The 15,747-nt window shown below is 55.9% G+C and overlaps 2 protein-coding genes across 8 annotated transcripts; one reads left to right on the top strand and one right to left on the bottom strand.

Moving 5' to 3' along the window:
* Window positions 1-367: 367 nt before the first annotated feature.
* Window positions 368-9,533, top strand: INPP5J (inositol polyphosphate-5-phosphatase J). Of its 7 annotated transcripts, none has more exons than XM_016165336.2 (13): window positions 377-527; window positions 2,659-3,287; window positions 3,654-3,770; window positions 3,889-3,997; window positions 4,184-4,300; window positions 4,618-4,793; window positions 5,251-5,362; window positions 5,503-5,612; window positions 5,756-5,939; window positions 7,973-8,110; window positions 8,272-8,349; window positions 8,475-8,579; window positions 8,765-9,533. In XM_016165336.2, the coding sequence occupies exons 1-13, from the start codon at window positions 423-425 to the stop codon at window positions 9,269-9,271; spliced, it is 2,487 nt and encodes an 828-aa protein (XP_016020822.2). In that variant the 5' UTR covers window positions 377-422; the 3' UTR covers window positions 9,272-9,533. The 7 variants fall into 7 exon arrangements, with proteins under 7 accessions (XP_016020840.1, XP_016020822.2, XP_016020793.2 ...); XM_016165307.2 differs by having other exon boundaries at window positions 2,119-3,287; XM_016165327.2 differs by lacking the exon at window positions 8,765-9,533 and adding an exon at window positions 8,670-8,760 and having other exon boundaries at window positions 2,119-3,287.
* Window positions 9,534-9,640: 107 nt separating this feature from the next.
* PLA2G3 (phospholipase A2 group III) lies at window positions 9,641-15,433 on the bottom strand. Its single transcript, XM_016165362.2, has 7 exons — window positions 14,430-15,433; window positions 13,363-13,495; window positions 12,977-13,111; window positions 12,400-12,707; window positions 11,555-11,684; window positions 11,344-11,460; window positions 9,641-10,708 (listed from the first exon to the last, which is right to left on the bottom strand). The coding sequence occupies exons 1-7, from the start codon at window positions 14,941-14,943 to the stop codon at window positions 10,495-10,497; spliced, it is 1,551 nt and encodes a 516-aa protein (XP_016020848.2). The 5' UTR covers window positions 14,944-15,433; the 3' UTR covers window positions 9,641-10,494.
* Window positions 15,434-15,747: the final 314 nt, after the last annotated feature.

Below are 15,747 nucleotides of genomic sequence, written 5' to 3'. Positions count from 1 at the left end.
TCACAGGATCAGGACAGGGACTCAGGTGTCCCTGAGGCCCTAAAGAGGGTGTTGACCTCTGAGCTGCTTGTCTCTACCTTACCCTCAGGTGTGTCAATGCCCCACCCTTGAGCAAGGGCCAGCCAGGCCTGCTGGGTTGGGGGGCAGTGCAGACAGACAGCTTTCCACGCTGCCAGTCGGGACCCAGGACAAGCTGATAGGCACACTTCCCCACACTTCCATGGCTATTTCAGCCTCAGAACCCAGCTTGAAGTGTTCCTAGGGGTAGGCCACCTTGCCCTGGCCACCTCTAGGTTGGAACATGGGTGCCTGTGCCTTTAAATTCTCAGCAGGTTGAAACGGCTGATGACATCACTGGTTCCCGGGAGCGGAGGAGCTGGAGCCAGAGCCCGAGGGAGCCCTGGCTGCTGGGGGCTGCAGACATGGAGAGCCACAGCAGCAGTAGCAGCAAAAGGCCAGGGACCCGGGCTGGCCTGGGCCCCCTGCCTATGCCCCACAGGGTTTCCCAAGCTGGAGTACCCTCCAAGGTAAGAGCCCTAAAACCTAGCATCCCCATTTCTGATCGTTGGTCCCAACCCCCCCCCCCCCACCACCACCACCAAACTACAGGCACCTTGGTGCCCCTGCCTGAGGGGCTGGAACTCATCATCAAGCAGGGCTGGGAGAACAGGGCACCCTGAGGCCTGAGGGGGCAGTGATGGGACTCTCAGAGAGAAATGGAGTTAGCTATCTCCAAGAGACCCCAGGAGAGGACTGAACTGGGTGTTAGGGGACCCAGCTGGGCTCCAGCTTTGCTGTGTGACCTTGGGCAAGTTGCTTGTCTTCTCTGAGCCAATGCAAAATGGGGAGGCTTGTCCCTGAAGACTAAAACTGTGACATCTTGGATGTCTAAGTTGTCAGTGCTGGAGGCGGTATGGTGGTTGGTGTGGGGGGATGCAGAGTGGGACACTTGGAACCAAGGAAGATGCCCAAAATGAAGCCTTAAAGAGCTGAGTTTGGGGAGAGAAATGGAGGCAGTTTCAGGTTCTCTGAAGCGAGAAGGACACGGGATGCAGACAGACTGCATCTCTGGAGGCAGGGATGGGGCCGCCCCAGGGCAAGTGTAAACCTTCTTCTGCCCTTCTTGGCAAAGGACACTTTATCTTGTCTTCTGGAGACAGGGGTATCAGAAACAAGGGACAGATGGGAAAGGGTGAGGAGGTCCTATGCCCCCAAGTCCATCTACTAGACAAAAAGGATTCCTGCTTATCTGTTCTTATATGTTGGGGAGAGGGCGAAGAGGGTAAAAGGGTATAATCTAGGCACAGAGAGGTGTGACGCCAGAATCCACAGAATCTGGAATTGCTCTGAATGTTAGAATCATACTTGGTGAGGACAGACTATTCCATAAGGCTCAAATTAAATCCCAGCAAATGTTACACTCATAAATTGCAGAAAATATGAAACCAAAGTTTCCCAGGAACTGGGTGTGGCCAGGGACCCTTCATCAGGATCCTTTGTTTTACAGACAGGGAAACTGAGGCCCTGGACAGAGAAGTGCTTGCCTAAGGTCACACAGAGCTAGATTTAGAATAGCTGTGGCCATTCTTATCCCCAGGTTCTTGCTCCCTCATGGAGCTCTGGGAATGGATGAGGACAGAGAGGGCTTGGAAACAGTGGAGAAAGGGAGGGGTATTGAACAGGCTGGACCTAGGGTGTTCAGAGTGGGCAGATGTGGGGTGTCGGGTCAGTATCCCTTGACCAAGGGAGCAGCAAAGACTGCAGGGAGTTTGCCCAGGGAAGCTGACTCCAGCCACCCAACACTCCAGGGTGGCCAAAGTGAGGTTGCCAGCCAGCAAGGTTCAGGCTCACACTCTGCCTCAGTTGGGTCGGGGACTTTAGATTCCCTGCCTCTAAAGGAGGTATCAGACTTGAGAAAGGGGATAGGGTTCTGGGTCCTGTTTCCCCCAAAAGAGAAGCTGATTTGCAGCAGAATGGATCTAGGTGAGAAATTAGGAAGGACTTCTTTGGAAAGATGTACGTTTCTTAGCTAGATGGAGTCTGCTGGGGTCTACATGGAAGTTGGGGCCCAAGCCCCTGGTTAGGGTTACCCTGTGTCTTTAACTTGTCCTCTACAAGGTGGACCCAAGTTTTCAGCTCCCAGCCAAGGAGAATGCATCCCCAGTACCCTTGGAATCAAGGCTGGCTCCGGTACCTTTGGGGCCACGAGCCATTATGCCACCTTCCTCAAAAGGGCCAAGGCTGGCTCTGGAGTCTCCTCAATCCATCCGGGCTTCACTGTCTACCCCTGGAGGGCAGAAAACAGCTCCCGCCTGCTGCAGCTCCAGCCTGGCTCCAACTTCTGTGGGCCAGTTGGTGATGTCTGCCTCTGCTGGGCCGAAGCCTCCTCCAACAACTTCAGGTTCAGTCCTGGCTCTGACATCTCTGGAGCAGCTGGTGATGCCAGCCTCAGCCAGGCCAAGGCTGCCCCCAGCGACCCTGGGGCCCAGGCCAGCTCCAACATCCAGGGACCAGAAGCAGGTGCCACCTGCCTCCGTGGGACCCAAGCCAGTACTGGCCACTTCAGGCCTGAACCTGGCCCTGGTTTCTGAGGAGAAGCCCCCACAGCCTCCCTCCAACTCTTCTCCAGTGCCCAGTCCGGTTCTGTCGCCCTCTCAGGAACAGACCCTGGCTCCAGCATCCATGGCATCAGCCCCGGCCTCTGTGGGACGAACACCAGCTAAAGAGAGGGATGCCCCAGCCCCTAGACCTCTCCCCTCTTCTGAAGGGCATTTCCAGCCTCTGGTTCAGGCACCCAGTCCTGCAGGCACCCCATCCTTGATCCAAGCTCCCCCAGACCCCCGGATCTCTCCCTCCTTCAGAGCCCGGCCTGAGGCCCCCAGAAGCAGCCCTGAGGATCCTGTCCTGCCCCGGCCACCCCAGACCCTGCCCTTGGATATGGGCCAGGGCCCTCCAGAGCCTGGCACTCGTTCCCCAGGACTTCTGTCCCCCACCTTTAGGCCAGGGGTCCCCTCAACCCAGGCCGTGCCACCTCTGCCCAAGCCACCCCGGTCTCCCAGCCGCTCCCCCAGTCGCTCTCCCAACCGCTCCCCCTGTGTCCCTCCAGCCCCTGAGATGGCCCCCCCCAGGCCTGGCACCAAGGGTGCAGAGCCTGGTGGGCGCCTAAGCCCCAGCCTTCGGCCCCAAGAAATCCCAGCCCCAGTCACCACCTCCCTTTCTACATCCACCTCGTCATCATCCTCTTCTTGGTCAGCTCAACCTACCTGCAAGAGCGACCCCGGCTTCTGGTGAGGGGCCCCTCTCTCAAGCAAGATTGTTGGGGTTTGAGCTCTGAGACTAGCCATCCTTCTGGGTAGCTTGCCCTACACTATTTTAGTTTACCTCCCTAAGGAAGTCCTTGGGAGTGCTGAGCCCACTCTGGGACCCCCAGAAGACAGACAGCATCCCTTCCTAAGGGACATGCCCGCCCCTGCCTCAATTGATCTCCCCTGGGAGAGTCTGGTAGGAGGGTTACTAGGCTCACTGTGGGTCCTTCTGAGGGCTTACGCCCACACCTGCCTCAGTTTATTTCCCTAGAAAGAGACCTGTGGGAGGGAGATTGAGGATGAGGGAGGGGTGCCCAGCAGTAACCCCTCCTATACTGGCACCCCCAGGATCACTGTGGTCACATGGAACGTGGGCACCGCCATGCCCCCTGATGACGTCATGTCCCTCCTCCACCTGGGCAGTGGCGGCGATGACAGTGACAGGGCAGACATGATCGCCATAGGGTGAGGGGGCAGGGCACGTGGACCCCCTCCCCAAACTCTTGTGCCTCTGGGACCCTTGCCCATGGGAGGGATTCCTAGAGTGCCCCCATCCCCACAATCGCCGCACCCCATCTCCCAGGCTGCAGGAAGTAAACTCCATGATCAACAAGAGGCTCAAGGACGCACTCTTCACAGACCAATGGAGTGAGCTCTTCATGGATGCGCTGGCCCCCTTCAACTTCGTGCTGGTAACGCCTCCCTCAGCTCCTGGATGAGCGGAAACCCCTGCATTCCTGGCTTTAGATCTGCCTGGGCCTCTGTTGCTGGGTCTGTGAAATGGGAGGATGGAGCAGCAGATCTGAAGGACAGGAAAAGGTGAGGGCCGGGAAGTTGGGGTTATGTCCTGTCCTCTGCCAAGTCGTCTCCCGCCATAGGTGAGTACTGTGCGGATGCAGGGCGTCATCCTGCTGCTGTTCGCTAAGTACTACCACCTGCCCTTCCTGAGAGACGTGCAAACCGACTGCACGCGCACTGGCCTGGGTGGCTATTGGGTGAGCACGGGAGTGGCCAGGGACCTAAGGAGACTGTAGATTAGTCCCCAGACCCCCTGCACTGGCAGCAAGTCCCCTCCCCACGCTCTTCCCCTTACTCTGAGACCTGCCTCTCCCCAATCGCCCACTACCCCATTCCGTTTTCTAGACACCAGCCCTTTTTGTCCTGGCTGGGTCCCAGTGTTCTGTCTCTTTCTCTAGAACCCATTCCTCCTCTCCAAGTCTTCTCCACGGGCTGGCTGGCCCCGCCCCTCCATACACCCCTCTCACTGCTTCACCCGGCCCCGCCCACAACCCACCCAATCTTGCCTCTCAAGGGCAACAAGGGAGGAGTGAGCGTGCGGCTGGCGGCCTTCGGGCACATGCTCTGCTTTCTGAACTGCCACCTGCCAGCGCACATGGACAAGGCAGAGCAGCGCAAGGACAACTTCCAGACCATCCTCAGCCTCCAGCAGTTCCAGGGGCCCGGGGCACAAGGCATCCTGGATCATGAGTACGGGCCAGGGAGGGGCCAAATGGAGCTTGGGCGGGGCTAGTGAAGGAGGGGTGAGTCTCAGAGGTGAGCGTCCACTAACTTGCAAAAAGAAACCTGAGTACCTGCCTGGGCGGACCTTGTGGGGAGAGGCGGGGTCTATGGAAGTGGGTCACCACCCAAATTACATCTAGGAACACGAATGCTGGGTAAGTTTGATGGGGGGCGGAGCCTGAAGAGTGGTACTTTGCTGAGGGGCAGGGCCTTACTGAGGGTCTGAACCTAACTTTCCTCTAGATCCGCACCCCACTGCCGCTCCTTTGCGGGCTGGAGGCTCTGCCGCCACTCACCAGCCACTCACCGACCCACTGCATCATCGCTAGGGGCAGCCAGTGTTGTCTGGTTGGATGGGGGTGGAGAAGGATCTGGGTTGGGCTCTTCCACCCCATGGACCCCGCTGATCTCAACCCTCGAACAGCCTCGTGTTCTGGTTCGGGGACCTAAACTTTCGCATCGAGAGCTATGACCTGCACTTCGTCAAGTTTGCCATTGACAACGACCAGCTCCATCAGCTCTGGGAGAAGGACCAGGTGCGGAATCCCAGTCTGCGTCCCAAACCCCCAAGCCACAGAGCGTGCCTCAGGACACACCTGTACCCTAGGCTATGGTCCTTGCCCTCATCCGTCCTACCCAAGCTGTTGTCCAATTCTGCCCTTGTGGACCCTCACAGCTCAACATGGCCAAGAACACCTGGCCCATCCTGAAGGGCTTCCAAGAGGGGCCCCTCAACTTTGCGCCCACCTTCAAGTTTGACGTGGGTACTAACAAATATGATACCAGGTGAGCTCAGCACTGGGATGAAGTGGGCATGTGGGCTGAAGCTTTTTAGACAATAGAGAGAGGGAAGAGGGTCAGGAGGCAAGACTAGGGGCTGTGCCTTGATCCACTGCCCCTGAAACTCTGGTTACTTTCGCCCACTACAGTGCCAAGAAGCGGAAGCCAGCCTGGACAGACCGTATCTTGTGGAAGGTCAAGCCTCCACGTGGGGGTCGCAGCCCCTCAGGACAGGAGAGCCACCGGCTCCAGGTGACCCAACACAGCTACCGCAGCCACATGGAATACACAGTCAGTGACCACAAGCCTGTGGCTGCCCAGTTCATCCTGCAAGTGAGTCCTGGTCTAATCCTCCCCTAATGACATCCCCAAGCCCAACTCAGCATTCCACAGCCTACCCCTTGCACCTGCCTTCAGCAGCACCCATTTGTCATAGCAGAGTAGGAGTGAGTTATAATGTCCACTTTTGGATTAGGAAATTGAGGCTCAGAGACACAGCATCACTTGCCCAGAGTAAAGGGAAGAATTAGGAATTGAACCCAAGCTGGCCTGATTTCAGAGCCCATGTCTTTTCCACTACTCTCTAACTCCCTTCTTCTATGAAAGGTTTAGGGCAACTTATGGTAAAATTTGCATGTATAATAAGGCCAGGAAACAAAAAATGTTTACTTAAACCCCATGCAGCATTCATTCATATTCGTTTATTATTTACCATTTGCCAAGCACTGTAAGAGCAAGGTAATGATGGGAAGGGAGACTAGAGATATAAAAAATACAAAGCTAAACTCTAGTTGCAATTTAGCATCATGTTTAGGATTGAGGTCCCTAGTTGCCAAAAGGGGGTGAGGGGATTGCAAGAATGTCAGAACATCAGAACCGGACCTGAGAGACTATTTAGTCCAACTCTGTTTTCTATCGGAAAACTGAGGCCTCCAGGGGAGTAGGCAGGTGCCCCAAGCCTCACACAGGCTCAGCAGCAGAGTGGTGTAGATTCCATCTTTTCACCTGGGAAACTCAACTCTGGACTCTCCTTTCTCTTGATCTGATAAGAGGGAGCCCAGCAGGCCAGAGAATGTTTTCCTTGGTAGCTTTGTCACCTGGTCAGTCAGTGGGACATTGGCCAACATCCTCAGCTGGGAAAGGATATCTGCCTATGTCTGGCCTCCCATAACCTTTGGTAAAAGTCTTGGGCATGAAGTTGAGAACCACTCCTTTTGGGCACCCTACCCTGACCTTCCTTCCTCATCCAGGACTCTGTCCTTTGTAAAAAGTTATCTGTTGAGCACCTCTACATACCACGCCCTATATGGTACACTTTACATGTCATCCCCTTGAATGACTCAGAAAACTTAAACCTCTTACCCAAAGCAACACATTCAGAATAGGGCTCAGTGGGAGTTTTGACCCTGCAAGACCCTGGAAGGTATTTCCAAGAGCCCACCCTGGCCAGACCTACTGTTAGGAGCCAGGGGCAGGTAGCAGATGTGCTGGTTTCTTCTAGAGCAGCTTGGCCCAGAATCTGAGGAAGGAAACCTGAAACCAGGTAAACAGGGAAAAGGCAAAAGCCTGAGGCTGGCACCACGTGAGTCCTTCCCTAAGGGACAGAGGTGGAGCTAATAACCTGGCCACCTGTCACCCTAGCAACCCACTCACGTGGATGACCCTGGGAGGAAGGTACTCCTGGCTATTTGTCTTCAGGAACTGATGACAAGGTCACAGTCACCCCTTAATACGGGTAGGGAAACTGAATGTTGAATTGGCTAGGGGCTTACCTGAGGTCACACAAGCAAGTTAGTAGTAGAGCCTAGAATTGAACTGAGGTCTCCAGCCTTTTACCCGGGGCTCTTCTTGCCACTCAGGGTTGTTCAGCTTGCCCTAGATTATCCAGTACCTCATGTTTCCCTTGCTAGCATAATAAGCAAATCATTTACTAAGCACCTACTATGTACTTGAAAGTAGACAATATGCTTTACAAATGGAATCTCACTGAATCTGCAGCACAATCCCAGGAGTTAACTAAGATGATCCACATTTACAGACAAATGCCCTGGCATTCAGAAAGGTTGAGAAGCTCATTCAAGATCAAACAGCCTGTCAGGGGCAGAGCCAAGGCCAAATCCATGGTCTCCTACCTTCAAAGTTGTGTTCTCACTCAAAATCTAAGAAGGCTATGGGCAGAAAGAACCCTGGGCTGGGAGGCAAGAAGCCTGGCATTTATCCTAGACCTGTTCTGCCTCAGTTTCCCTATCTCTGCAGTGGCTTCAAAGGCCCTCATCTCAACCTATTTGTGCTGACTGAGGCCCAAGGGCCCTAGGTGCATGGAATACTGGAGCGTTTCCCCTGATATTGCCCCCTGCCCTGGGCAGTTTGCCTTCAGGGACGACGTGCCGCTGGTGCGACTGGAGGTGGCAGATGAGTGGGTGCGGCCAGAGCAGGCTGTGGTGAGATACCGCATGGAAACAGTGTTCGCCCGTAGCTCCTGGGACTGGATCGGCTTGTACCGGGTGAGAAGGGCAGGGGTGATCAGTGATTTGGGGAAACAAGGGCCTGGAGGAACAGCCAGGTACCCAGGTGGGATCACAGGCTTCTCAAGAGTTTGATGCCACATTAGGAGGCTGCTGAGATCAGGCCATAGGGGTAACAGCCCTGATTTCTCTTGCACCAGGTGGGTTTCCGCCACTGCAAGGACTACGTGGCTTATGTCTGGGCCAAACACGAGGATGTGGACAGGAATATCTACCAGGTACTCAAGGGGAAGAGAGGAAGGGGGAAAAGGCCCATTACCCTTGGGGGCTCAGGATTCAACTTGGGGGGTTCCGTGGCTGCCTCCCTCACCCCAACCTGAGCCTAGACCCCTGGGCCCACCAGGTGACGTTCAGTGAGGAGTCACTACCCAAAGGCCATGGAGACTTCATCCTGGGCTATTACAGCCACACCCATAGCATCCTCATTGGAGTCACTGAGCCTTTCCAGGTGAGTAGACCAGACTGCAAGGTCAGGGGTGCCAAAAGATCCTGTTCAAATGCCACAGCTTCCATATTCTTCTCTGTGACCTCCTGCAAGTAATTTGACCTTCCTGGCTCTACCCGGGAGTGTTGGAGTGGTTCCAAGAGGCCAGCAGGGGAACGGAGTGCTTGAGAGACCAACTTTCCCTCCAGATCTCGCTGCCTACCTCGGAGGTGGCCAGTAGCAGCACAGACAGCTCAGGTGCCAGCTCAGAGGACGAGGATGACAGCACTCTGGAGCTGCTCGCACCCAAGTCCCGCAGTCCCAGCCCTGGCAAGTCCAAGCGTCACCGTAGCCGCAGCCCAGGCCTAGCCCGCTTCCCGGGCCTTGCTCTGCGGCCCTCCTCCCGAGAACGCCGAGGCACCAGCCGCAGCCCCTCACCCCAGAGCCACCGCCTACCCCATATGGCCCCTTACAGGGGCAGTGATAGTGGCAGCTGGGGCAGTAGTGAGGAGGGGCCCTCTGGGCTGCCTGACCCCTGGGTCTTCCCACCATCTGTGCCTCGAAGCCTGGGCTTGCTGCCTGCCTTGCGCCTGGAGACCGTAGACCCTGGAGGTGGCAGCTCCTGGGGACCTGATCAGGAAGCCCCAACCCCTGACAGCCTGTCTCCCAGCCCTCAGGGCCAGAAGAAGCTGGAAGAAGGGGGCCTGGGGCCCTGAAGGCGGGTGGGCAGGTGGGCCCTGGTGGCTCTCACTCTGCCCCAATCTTCTGTAAGCCCACCTGCCTCCCTCCTGCAGCTGCTCCAGCTTTATCTGCACCTGCCATCCTGCCTTGGCCAGGGGTGGCCAGTTAGGGTCCCCCAAACTCCATCCTAGCACCTCAACTGTGACAATCAGCAAAGGCCTATCCAGACCCCCATCTGGGATAGGGGGAGGGGCAATCCTGGAGGTCATCGATTAGGAATTAAATTCTCCAGCCTCACTCCTGACTCTTTCTTAACTTGTTAGCAGTCTAGGGGGTGGGATAGTCAGAGTAAAGGACTAAAAGAGACGACAACAGATCTGACAATTTACCAGACATCAACTGTATACATTACACATGCCATCTTTAATCTGTATTGAGTTCAGTGTAGTTCTTAGCTCCATCTCACAGGTAAGCAAACTGAGGCCTCCAAAGGGTTGTATAAGCCTCTCAAAATCAGACACCTAAGTACAGTTTGGCTGTGTGCTGGAGGGAGGGAATATTTACTAGGTCCTAAGAGCTATCCATGCATTGGTTCACTTAATCTTCAAGGACCCTATGAGGTAGGTCCTGTTTATATTTCCCTTTTGTAAGGAGAAAAAAAAAAAGGCTTAGAGTTGGGGAGGGATGGTCCTTGCTCAGGGGTACGGGGGAGCTGTACATTTAGGTTTAGGGTAGAAAGAGTAGGCCAAGGCTGGGCCAGGAAAGACACAGCAGCTGTTAGAAGAGAAGGGATCCCCCCTGGGAGGAAGAGAATTGTGAAGTCCCTCTCTAGTGCCCCCCATCCTGGATTTAGACACAGGCACTTCTGTGGCATCCCTCATTCCCTATCTTACCTGCCGCCCCAGGTACTCGACCTTCTCTGGGCATGACCTTGACACATGTATTCACTTTGCAACATGGACTTAAAATACACCTTCTCCTGGTACTTCCTAGGCCCGCTACAATTAGTTACCCCCTCCCTATTCCCATCTGGAATAAAGTTCCCTGGCAAGGCACAAGCCTAGGGCATCAGAATGAGCCTTCTGAGCACCATGTTCAAGCTCAGAGGGTTTGTATCGCCAGCCCGAGATCACCCAGCACAGCAGGAGATATTTTCCAGCATTTGGGCCTTGGCTCTCCTCTCCCCAATCCAGCCTTCTGGCTGTCCGCAAAAGCCAGGGGCAAGGTCATCTGGTGCCTAAGAAAGCTGGAACTGAAGTCACTGTTTCCAGAATTTCTGCTGCTCTTTGGGTTCTCGGGCTGCCTGGGTCAGCTGCAGGCACCAATCATAGAATGACGTGGGGGCCCTTGGGTGCGCTGAAGGCCGTGCCTGCTCCTCATCTGTGCCTGTACCCCAGATCTGGAGTCTCCTCTGCTGAAGTCGCCACAAGTGCCTAGCTGACACCTTGATGGCCTTAGGGCCCCTGGAACAGCTGTGGGGAAAGAAAAGTGGGGCAGGCAGTCATGATGCCAATGATCCCACACCACTCTGCAGACAGGGGAATGGAGGCCTAATGAGGAGCAGGGGCTGGGGCCAGGGAAGGGTGGTTACACCTGTAAGAAGGCAAAATAAACCTGTCCTGACATCCAGAGGCCTGGATTCTGCCACTGACTGCCTGCAGAAACCTGGGCCAGCCTGACTTGTTTCCTCACCTGTGAAATAGGAAAAGTAATAAGGGACAAGGAGCTGGTTTTGAGAATCAAAATGGAAATGAGATTGTGAGTTAAGCAGTTTACTACATGTCCATAGGCCTTGGGCAATGTGTGCCACACATGCCATTTCCTTGGTGTATACAACCATTTTACAGATAAGGAAACAGGTGTGGAGAAGTGACTCAAATTGCAAGGTCACATAGGGAGCAAATGACAGTGTCAAGATGCAATACACATGGGCCAACTGCAGAGCTGAACCCAGGGCACCAGGGGTAGGGAGATGATAACAATGGAGCTGAAAGGTCCCCCATCCCCTGCACCCATCCCTTTGGCCCAGGTGCACAAAGGTGGAGGCAGGTATAGGAAGTCTACCCCTTGGGAAAATCCCCCAATCCTCCTGGCTCTGGTTACTTACCCTTTGTGCTCAGCACAGCCCAATGGAGGAACCAGCTTGAAGCAGGTTGTGCCCAGCAGCTGCCAAAGCATGTTGCTGCCCACAGGTGGGCTGTGGAGCCTCAGGAAGCGTGCCAGTCTGAGGGCAGAGGCAGGCTTAGGCTGGGACAGAGCCTCACAGCCAGGTGTCTGGCATCACGCAGCCCACCCCTAAGGGTCCAAGCAGGCCTCACCGGCGTGTGCAGTCGCAATGGAAGAGTGGCTCTGGGGCACTATTGAGTAGCTGGAACTTGGTCTCCTGGGGCCCGATCTGATGCTCACACTGGTCTAGATGGCGGAAGCTGCGGCAGGCCTGGCGGACGCCTGGGGGTGGGGCTGGTGGTGAGCAGAGCTCAGTCCCCCAGGAGGCCCTGATGCTCACTGCCATCCAGAAGAAACACTGGCACATGTGCTCAGTCACACATACACACAGACTCCTTCCATCTCATGCCTTTGTGCTCACAGAGTCAATCTCTCTCTCCCCCCACCCCCTCTCTCCCACACACACACATATACACAAACACAAACACACACACAGCAGTGCTACAGTAGTGGAGGCTCAGAGTGCTAAGGCTGGTCAGGAAAGGCTTCCTGGAGACACAGGCTGATAAACTGAGGCTGAGAGGAAGAGGAAGAGGAAGAGGGAGTGCTCCAGGCAAAAGGAAAAGAATGTGCAAAGGCCCAGAGGTAAGAGAGAACAAGTTGCCTCTGAGGAACCAAATGATGTTTGTGAAACTGGAGTTTTGACTGGGGAGTAGGGTCTGTGGGGCCAGTGTCTAAGGGTTCCTGGGTGTTGGGATATTATCAGCTGAGGTAAGAGGGGCCATGGTGGGGGCTCAGAGGGGAGTGACATGGTCAAGTTTGGGGTTTACAAAAATCCTTCCGGCTGTAGCATGATTTGATGGAAAAGGTTGAAAGACCCCAGGAGGAGTTTGGAGTAGGAAAGGAAGCAATGCAAGTCCCCCAAGCCTTCCGCATGCACAGAGGTAGGGAAATTTCCTCACATCAGGAACCCCCCAAGGTTAGGTTCTGATCTCACCCTGGTAGTTTAGGCCACCCCGTGGCCCCTGGAGGCCTGGATGGGTGACCTCCAGATGGACTGTGGGGTCCATATCAGACCTGAGGGAGGCCATGGGGGCCTGAAGGGCTGTGGCGTTGGCTTTGTTTGGGTGCTGGGATGCTTCCCTCTGTGGTGGCCACTTCCAAGGGTGCTGCTTCTGTCTCAGCTTGCTGGGGGCTGGGCTCTGGGGGCTAGGAGTCAGGGTAGTGGCTGGGGAGCTCCAGGAGGCATTGTAGAGGGTCTTAGGCTGCAGGCGGGCGAGGGGTATGAAGCCATACATTCTACACCTGGGAGGTGGCAATTGGTAGTAATTAGTAACCCATAAACCCCCCACCCCCACCCAGAAGCCCCCTGGGTCCATGGAGACCAAGGCTCTGTTAGTCCCATCCCTTATTCCACTGGGTTGTGTGGGACACCCAGCGGGGTTCTGCATCCTGGTCCCCGCCCTGAGGGGAGGACAGGGAGGACAAGACACACAGACTGGCCTCCTTTTCTGGGCTTAGAGCCTGGGCTCCCCCTCTGGCTGGATATGGGCTCCAAGAAGGCAGCTACATACCCGCCCCACCAGTACCATGCCACACACGCCTCCTGCTCCTCCAGCACAAAGCAGGGGATCTCCAGCACATTGAAGAAAGCCATGCCAATGATGTCGGAGATGGAGTCCTGCTGGTTCTGCAGGCATTGCTGGAACCTGCCCCAGAGGCCGCACCAGAGGTGAACCATAGAGGGCCACCTGGCTCCTCCCCAACCCACCCAGTCACAACTAGCCAGGTGGTTTGGGGTCTAAAAGTCCCTTCTTCTCTCAGGCCTCAGCTTTCATGCATGCACAGTGGGGTCCAAGCTGTCTGATTTTTTAGGATTCTCTGGAATCTTAGTCTCTGCCCCTAGGAACTGGGTAACAATACCCCACCCCTGCACCTGCAGCCCCCCTGCCCTGCCAACCTGGCATCACAGTCGCAGTGGGAGATGGTGTGGAACCGGTAGTTTCGGATGCCATAGTTGTACTGGAAAGGCGAGATGTTCTGTGGGCAGAGATCATGTTCCCGGCAGCAGAGATCCGGGCCCTGGAAGAGCCCTGCAGGGAGCAAAGGGGGGCACCAGCTCATCAGGGTCCTGAGCACCACGCACTGGCTGTGCCCACCTGGTGTCGGGAGCAGAGACCGGATTCTCGCCCAAGCCCTGACACAAATGCTCTGGGCGGCCTGAGGCCAGTCGCTCTCCTTCCGTGGGACTCTCACAGTTTCAAACCTTAAAGAGAGCACCTAGGCATGACCCCTTTTGGGCAAATGCAAGTACCGTGCAGCTGACCCAGGAGCCCTTGCCCAGAGAAAGGCTTGGCTGGGAGGAGCTCTGGAGGCGGACCCAAGCTCACACCCAAATTCATGAGGTCGTGAACGTGTGTGGAATGGAAAGGCAAAACGGGCAGGGTGCAACCTTTCTCTCTGACATGATGAGGCCTTGTTAGGATGCCAACCTGCTCCAACACAGGTGCCAAGTCCTCCCCAACCCTACACGCATATGCACAGACAGCTGTGCTGAGAGTGCAAAAAAAGCCATTCGCGTTTGTCACCATTTGAGCAATAGAGCCTTTTACTGAGCATTTTCTAAGTGCTCGGCATTTTCCACACCCAAGCTCACAGTGGCCCTGCAAGGCAGGTGTCGTTTCCCTTGTCCAGGTGAACAGTGCTACACTAGAATTCGAATCCAGGCCTTTGGGTCTCAGCATCCACTTCATTTGGGTAATAGCTTTTTGGCTCAGCCAACCCCGGATCTACCCCAGCCTGGCCCCTTCCTCAGATGGTGATTAATGAGGACTCTCAGGTGTGGGTAGGACCTTTCCCATCTATGACCTAATTTAAGCATCCTATGATGAGACTTCCAGTAACCCACATTTTACATATAAGGGTATCGAAGTTCAGAGTGGCTAAGTCACTCCGCCAAGGACACAAAGCCTGGAAAGCCTGCACTGACCAGACCCCAGCCCCCAAGCCCACACCCACATGGCTCACCCAGCTCTGAGGAATTTCCAGCAGAGTCCCCGACTCCACACCACAGCGTGCCAGGCATGGTCCAGCCTCTCTTCCCCCGCTTGTGCCCTACACCAGGTACTCCACTCTGTCCTGCTGCTCGCTTCTTCCTTGCCCCTGCTGGATTCCCATCAGGCCCTTGGCAGGCCTCCCACTGACTCCGAAGGGTGGCCAGGGCTCTCTGCAGCTCAGGCCCAGGGGTGTGGATGAAGGAGCCCCGGGTGATCTCACCAGCACAGAGGGCACTGAAGGCTGCAGTGAGCTCTGGCTCATCCTGCTGGCTACATGCTTGCAGCCTCCCGTGCCCATCCCAGTGGGCATGGAACAAGGCCAGTCTCTGGGTGTCCTTGCCCAAGAAGCTCAGGGACCCCAAGGGGCTGCCAGGGATGGGCCTGGCCAAGTGGCAAAAGGTGCTGTCCCAGGGGAAGGCAGGAGAACCCCCCAGAACCATTCCCAGGAGGCTCAGCACCCCCAACAGCACTCCCAGAACCCCCATTCCTTCCTGACCCAACCTAATCAGATAAAGCCCCCAGGTTGCCTACCCCTAGTGGCCCACGAGGCAGCAGCTCAGAGGCTGAGTGGAAACGGCATCCAGTAGACCCAGTGAGCGTTGGGGCCAATGAATGGAGCTTTAGGAGGAGTAGGAAGGAGGCTGGAGGGTGGGGTGATCTCAGGCTTGTAACTCAATCCACCGGCTGGGCAGGCTGCTGATTGGCTGAGGAGTGCACTTGCCGGGGCCCACGCCCCCACTCACCCTGCCTTTCTCATCCAGTCACCTGCTGCCAGTCCTGCCTGGTTGGGGACTATGAGAGCCAAAACCCTGGGCCCTGGGAGTGGGGCCAAGAGGGTCTGTATTTCCCTGGTGAAGGAAGAGGGTTTGGGGGCTCAGAGAGGCTCCCAGAACTTGTCCTTATCTTCCCGCTCCAGTGGTGACTGCCACATATCCCTCTATGAAGCTGGCAGGGGGCCGTGGGCCTCCTCCAGGACTGAGCAAAGGATGTGAGGGCAGGGGCTGGGGCTGTGTAGCCACTCCACCCCCCAGGAGCTTCTAGGAAAGGAAGGCTTCTGGGAAGGGGGCGGCTATCCCTGGGCCACCTACAATGCTCCCCTCAAGTCCTGGTTCTTAGAAAGGCTCTTGGCATACCCAGGAGACTGCCTCAGAGCTCCCTACTTCCTGGGACTCCAAGCACAGACCGTTCAGCAGCCCTCCTCCTGCTCTGATAGATAGATGATAGGTGGAGACACGGCCGGAGCAGGGCTTGAGAGCAACATGGAGCAGGGCTGATGCTCTGGACTTGAA

The sequence above is a fragment of the Rousettus aegyptiacus genome, unplaced genomic scaffold (assembly GCF_014176215.1).
Source record: "Rousettus aegyptiacus isolate mRouAeg1 unplaced genomic scaffold, mRouAeg1.p scaffold_m13_p_5, whole genome shotgun sequence".
Lineage (NCBI taxonomy): Eukaryota > Metazoa > Chordata > Mammalia > Chiroptera > Pteropodidae > Rousettus > Rousettus aegyptiacus.
Note: the sequence above shows the minus strand (reverse complement) of the source record. Positions and strands in the feature narration are given on the sequence as shown.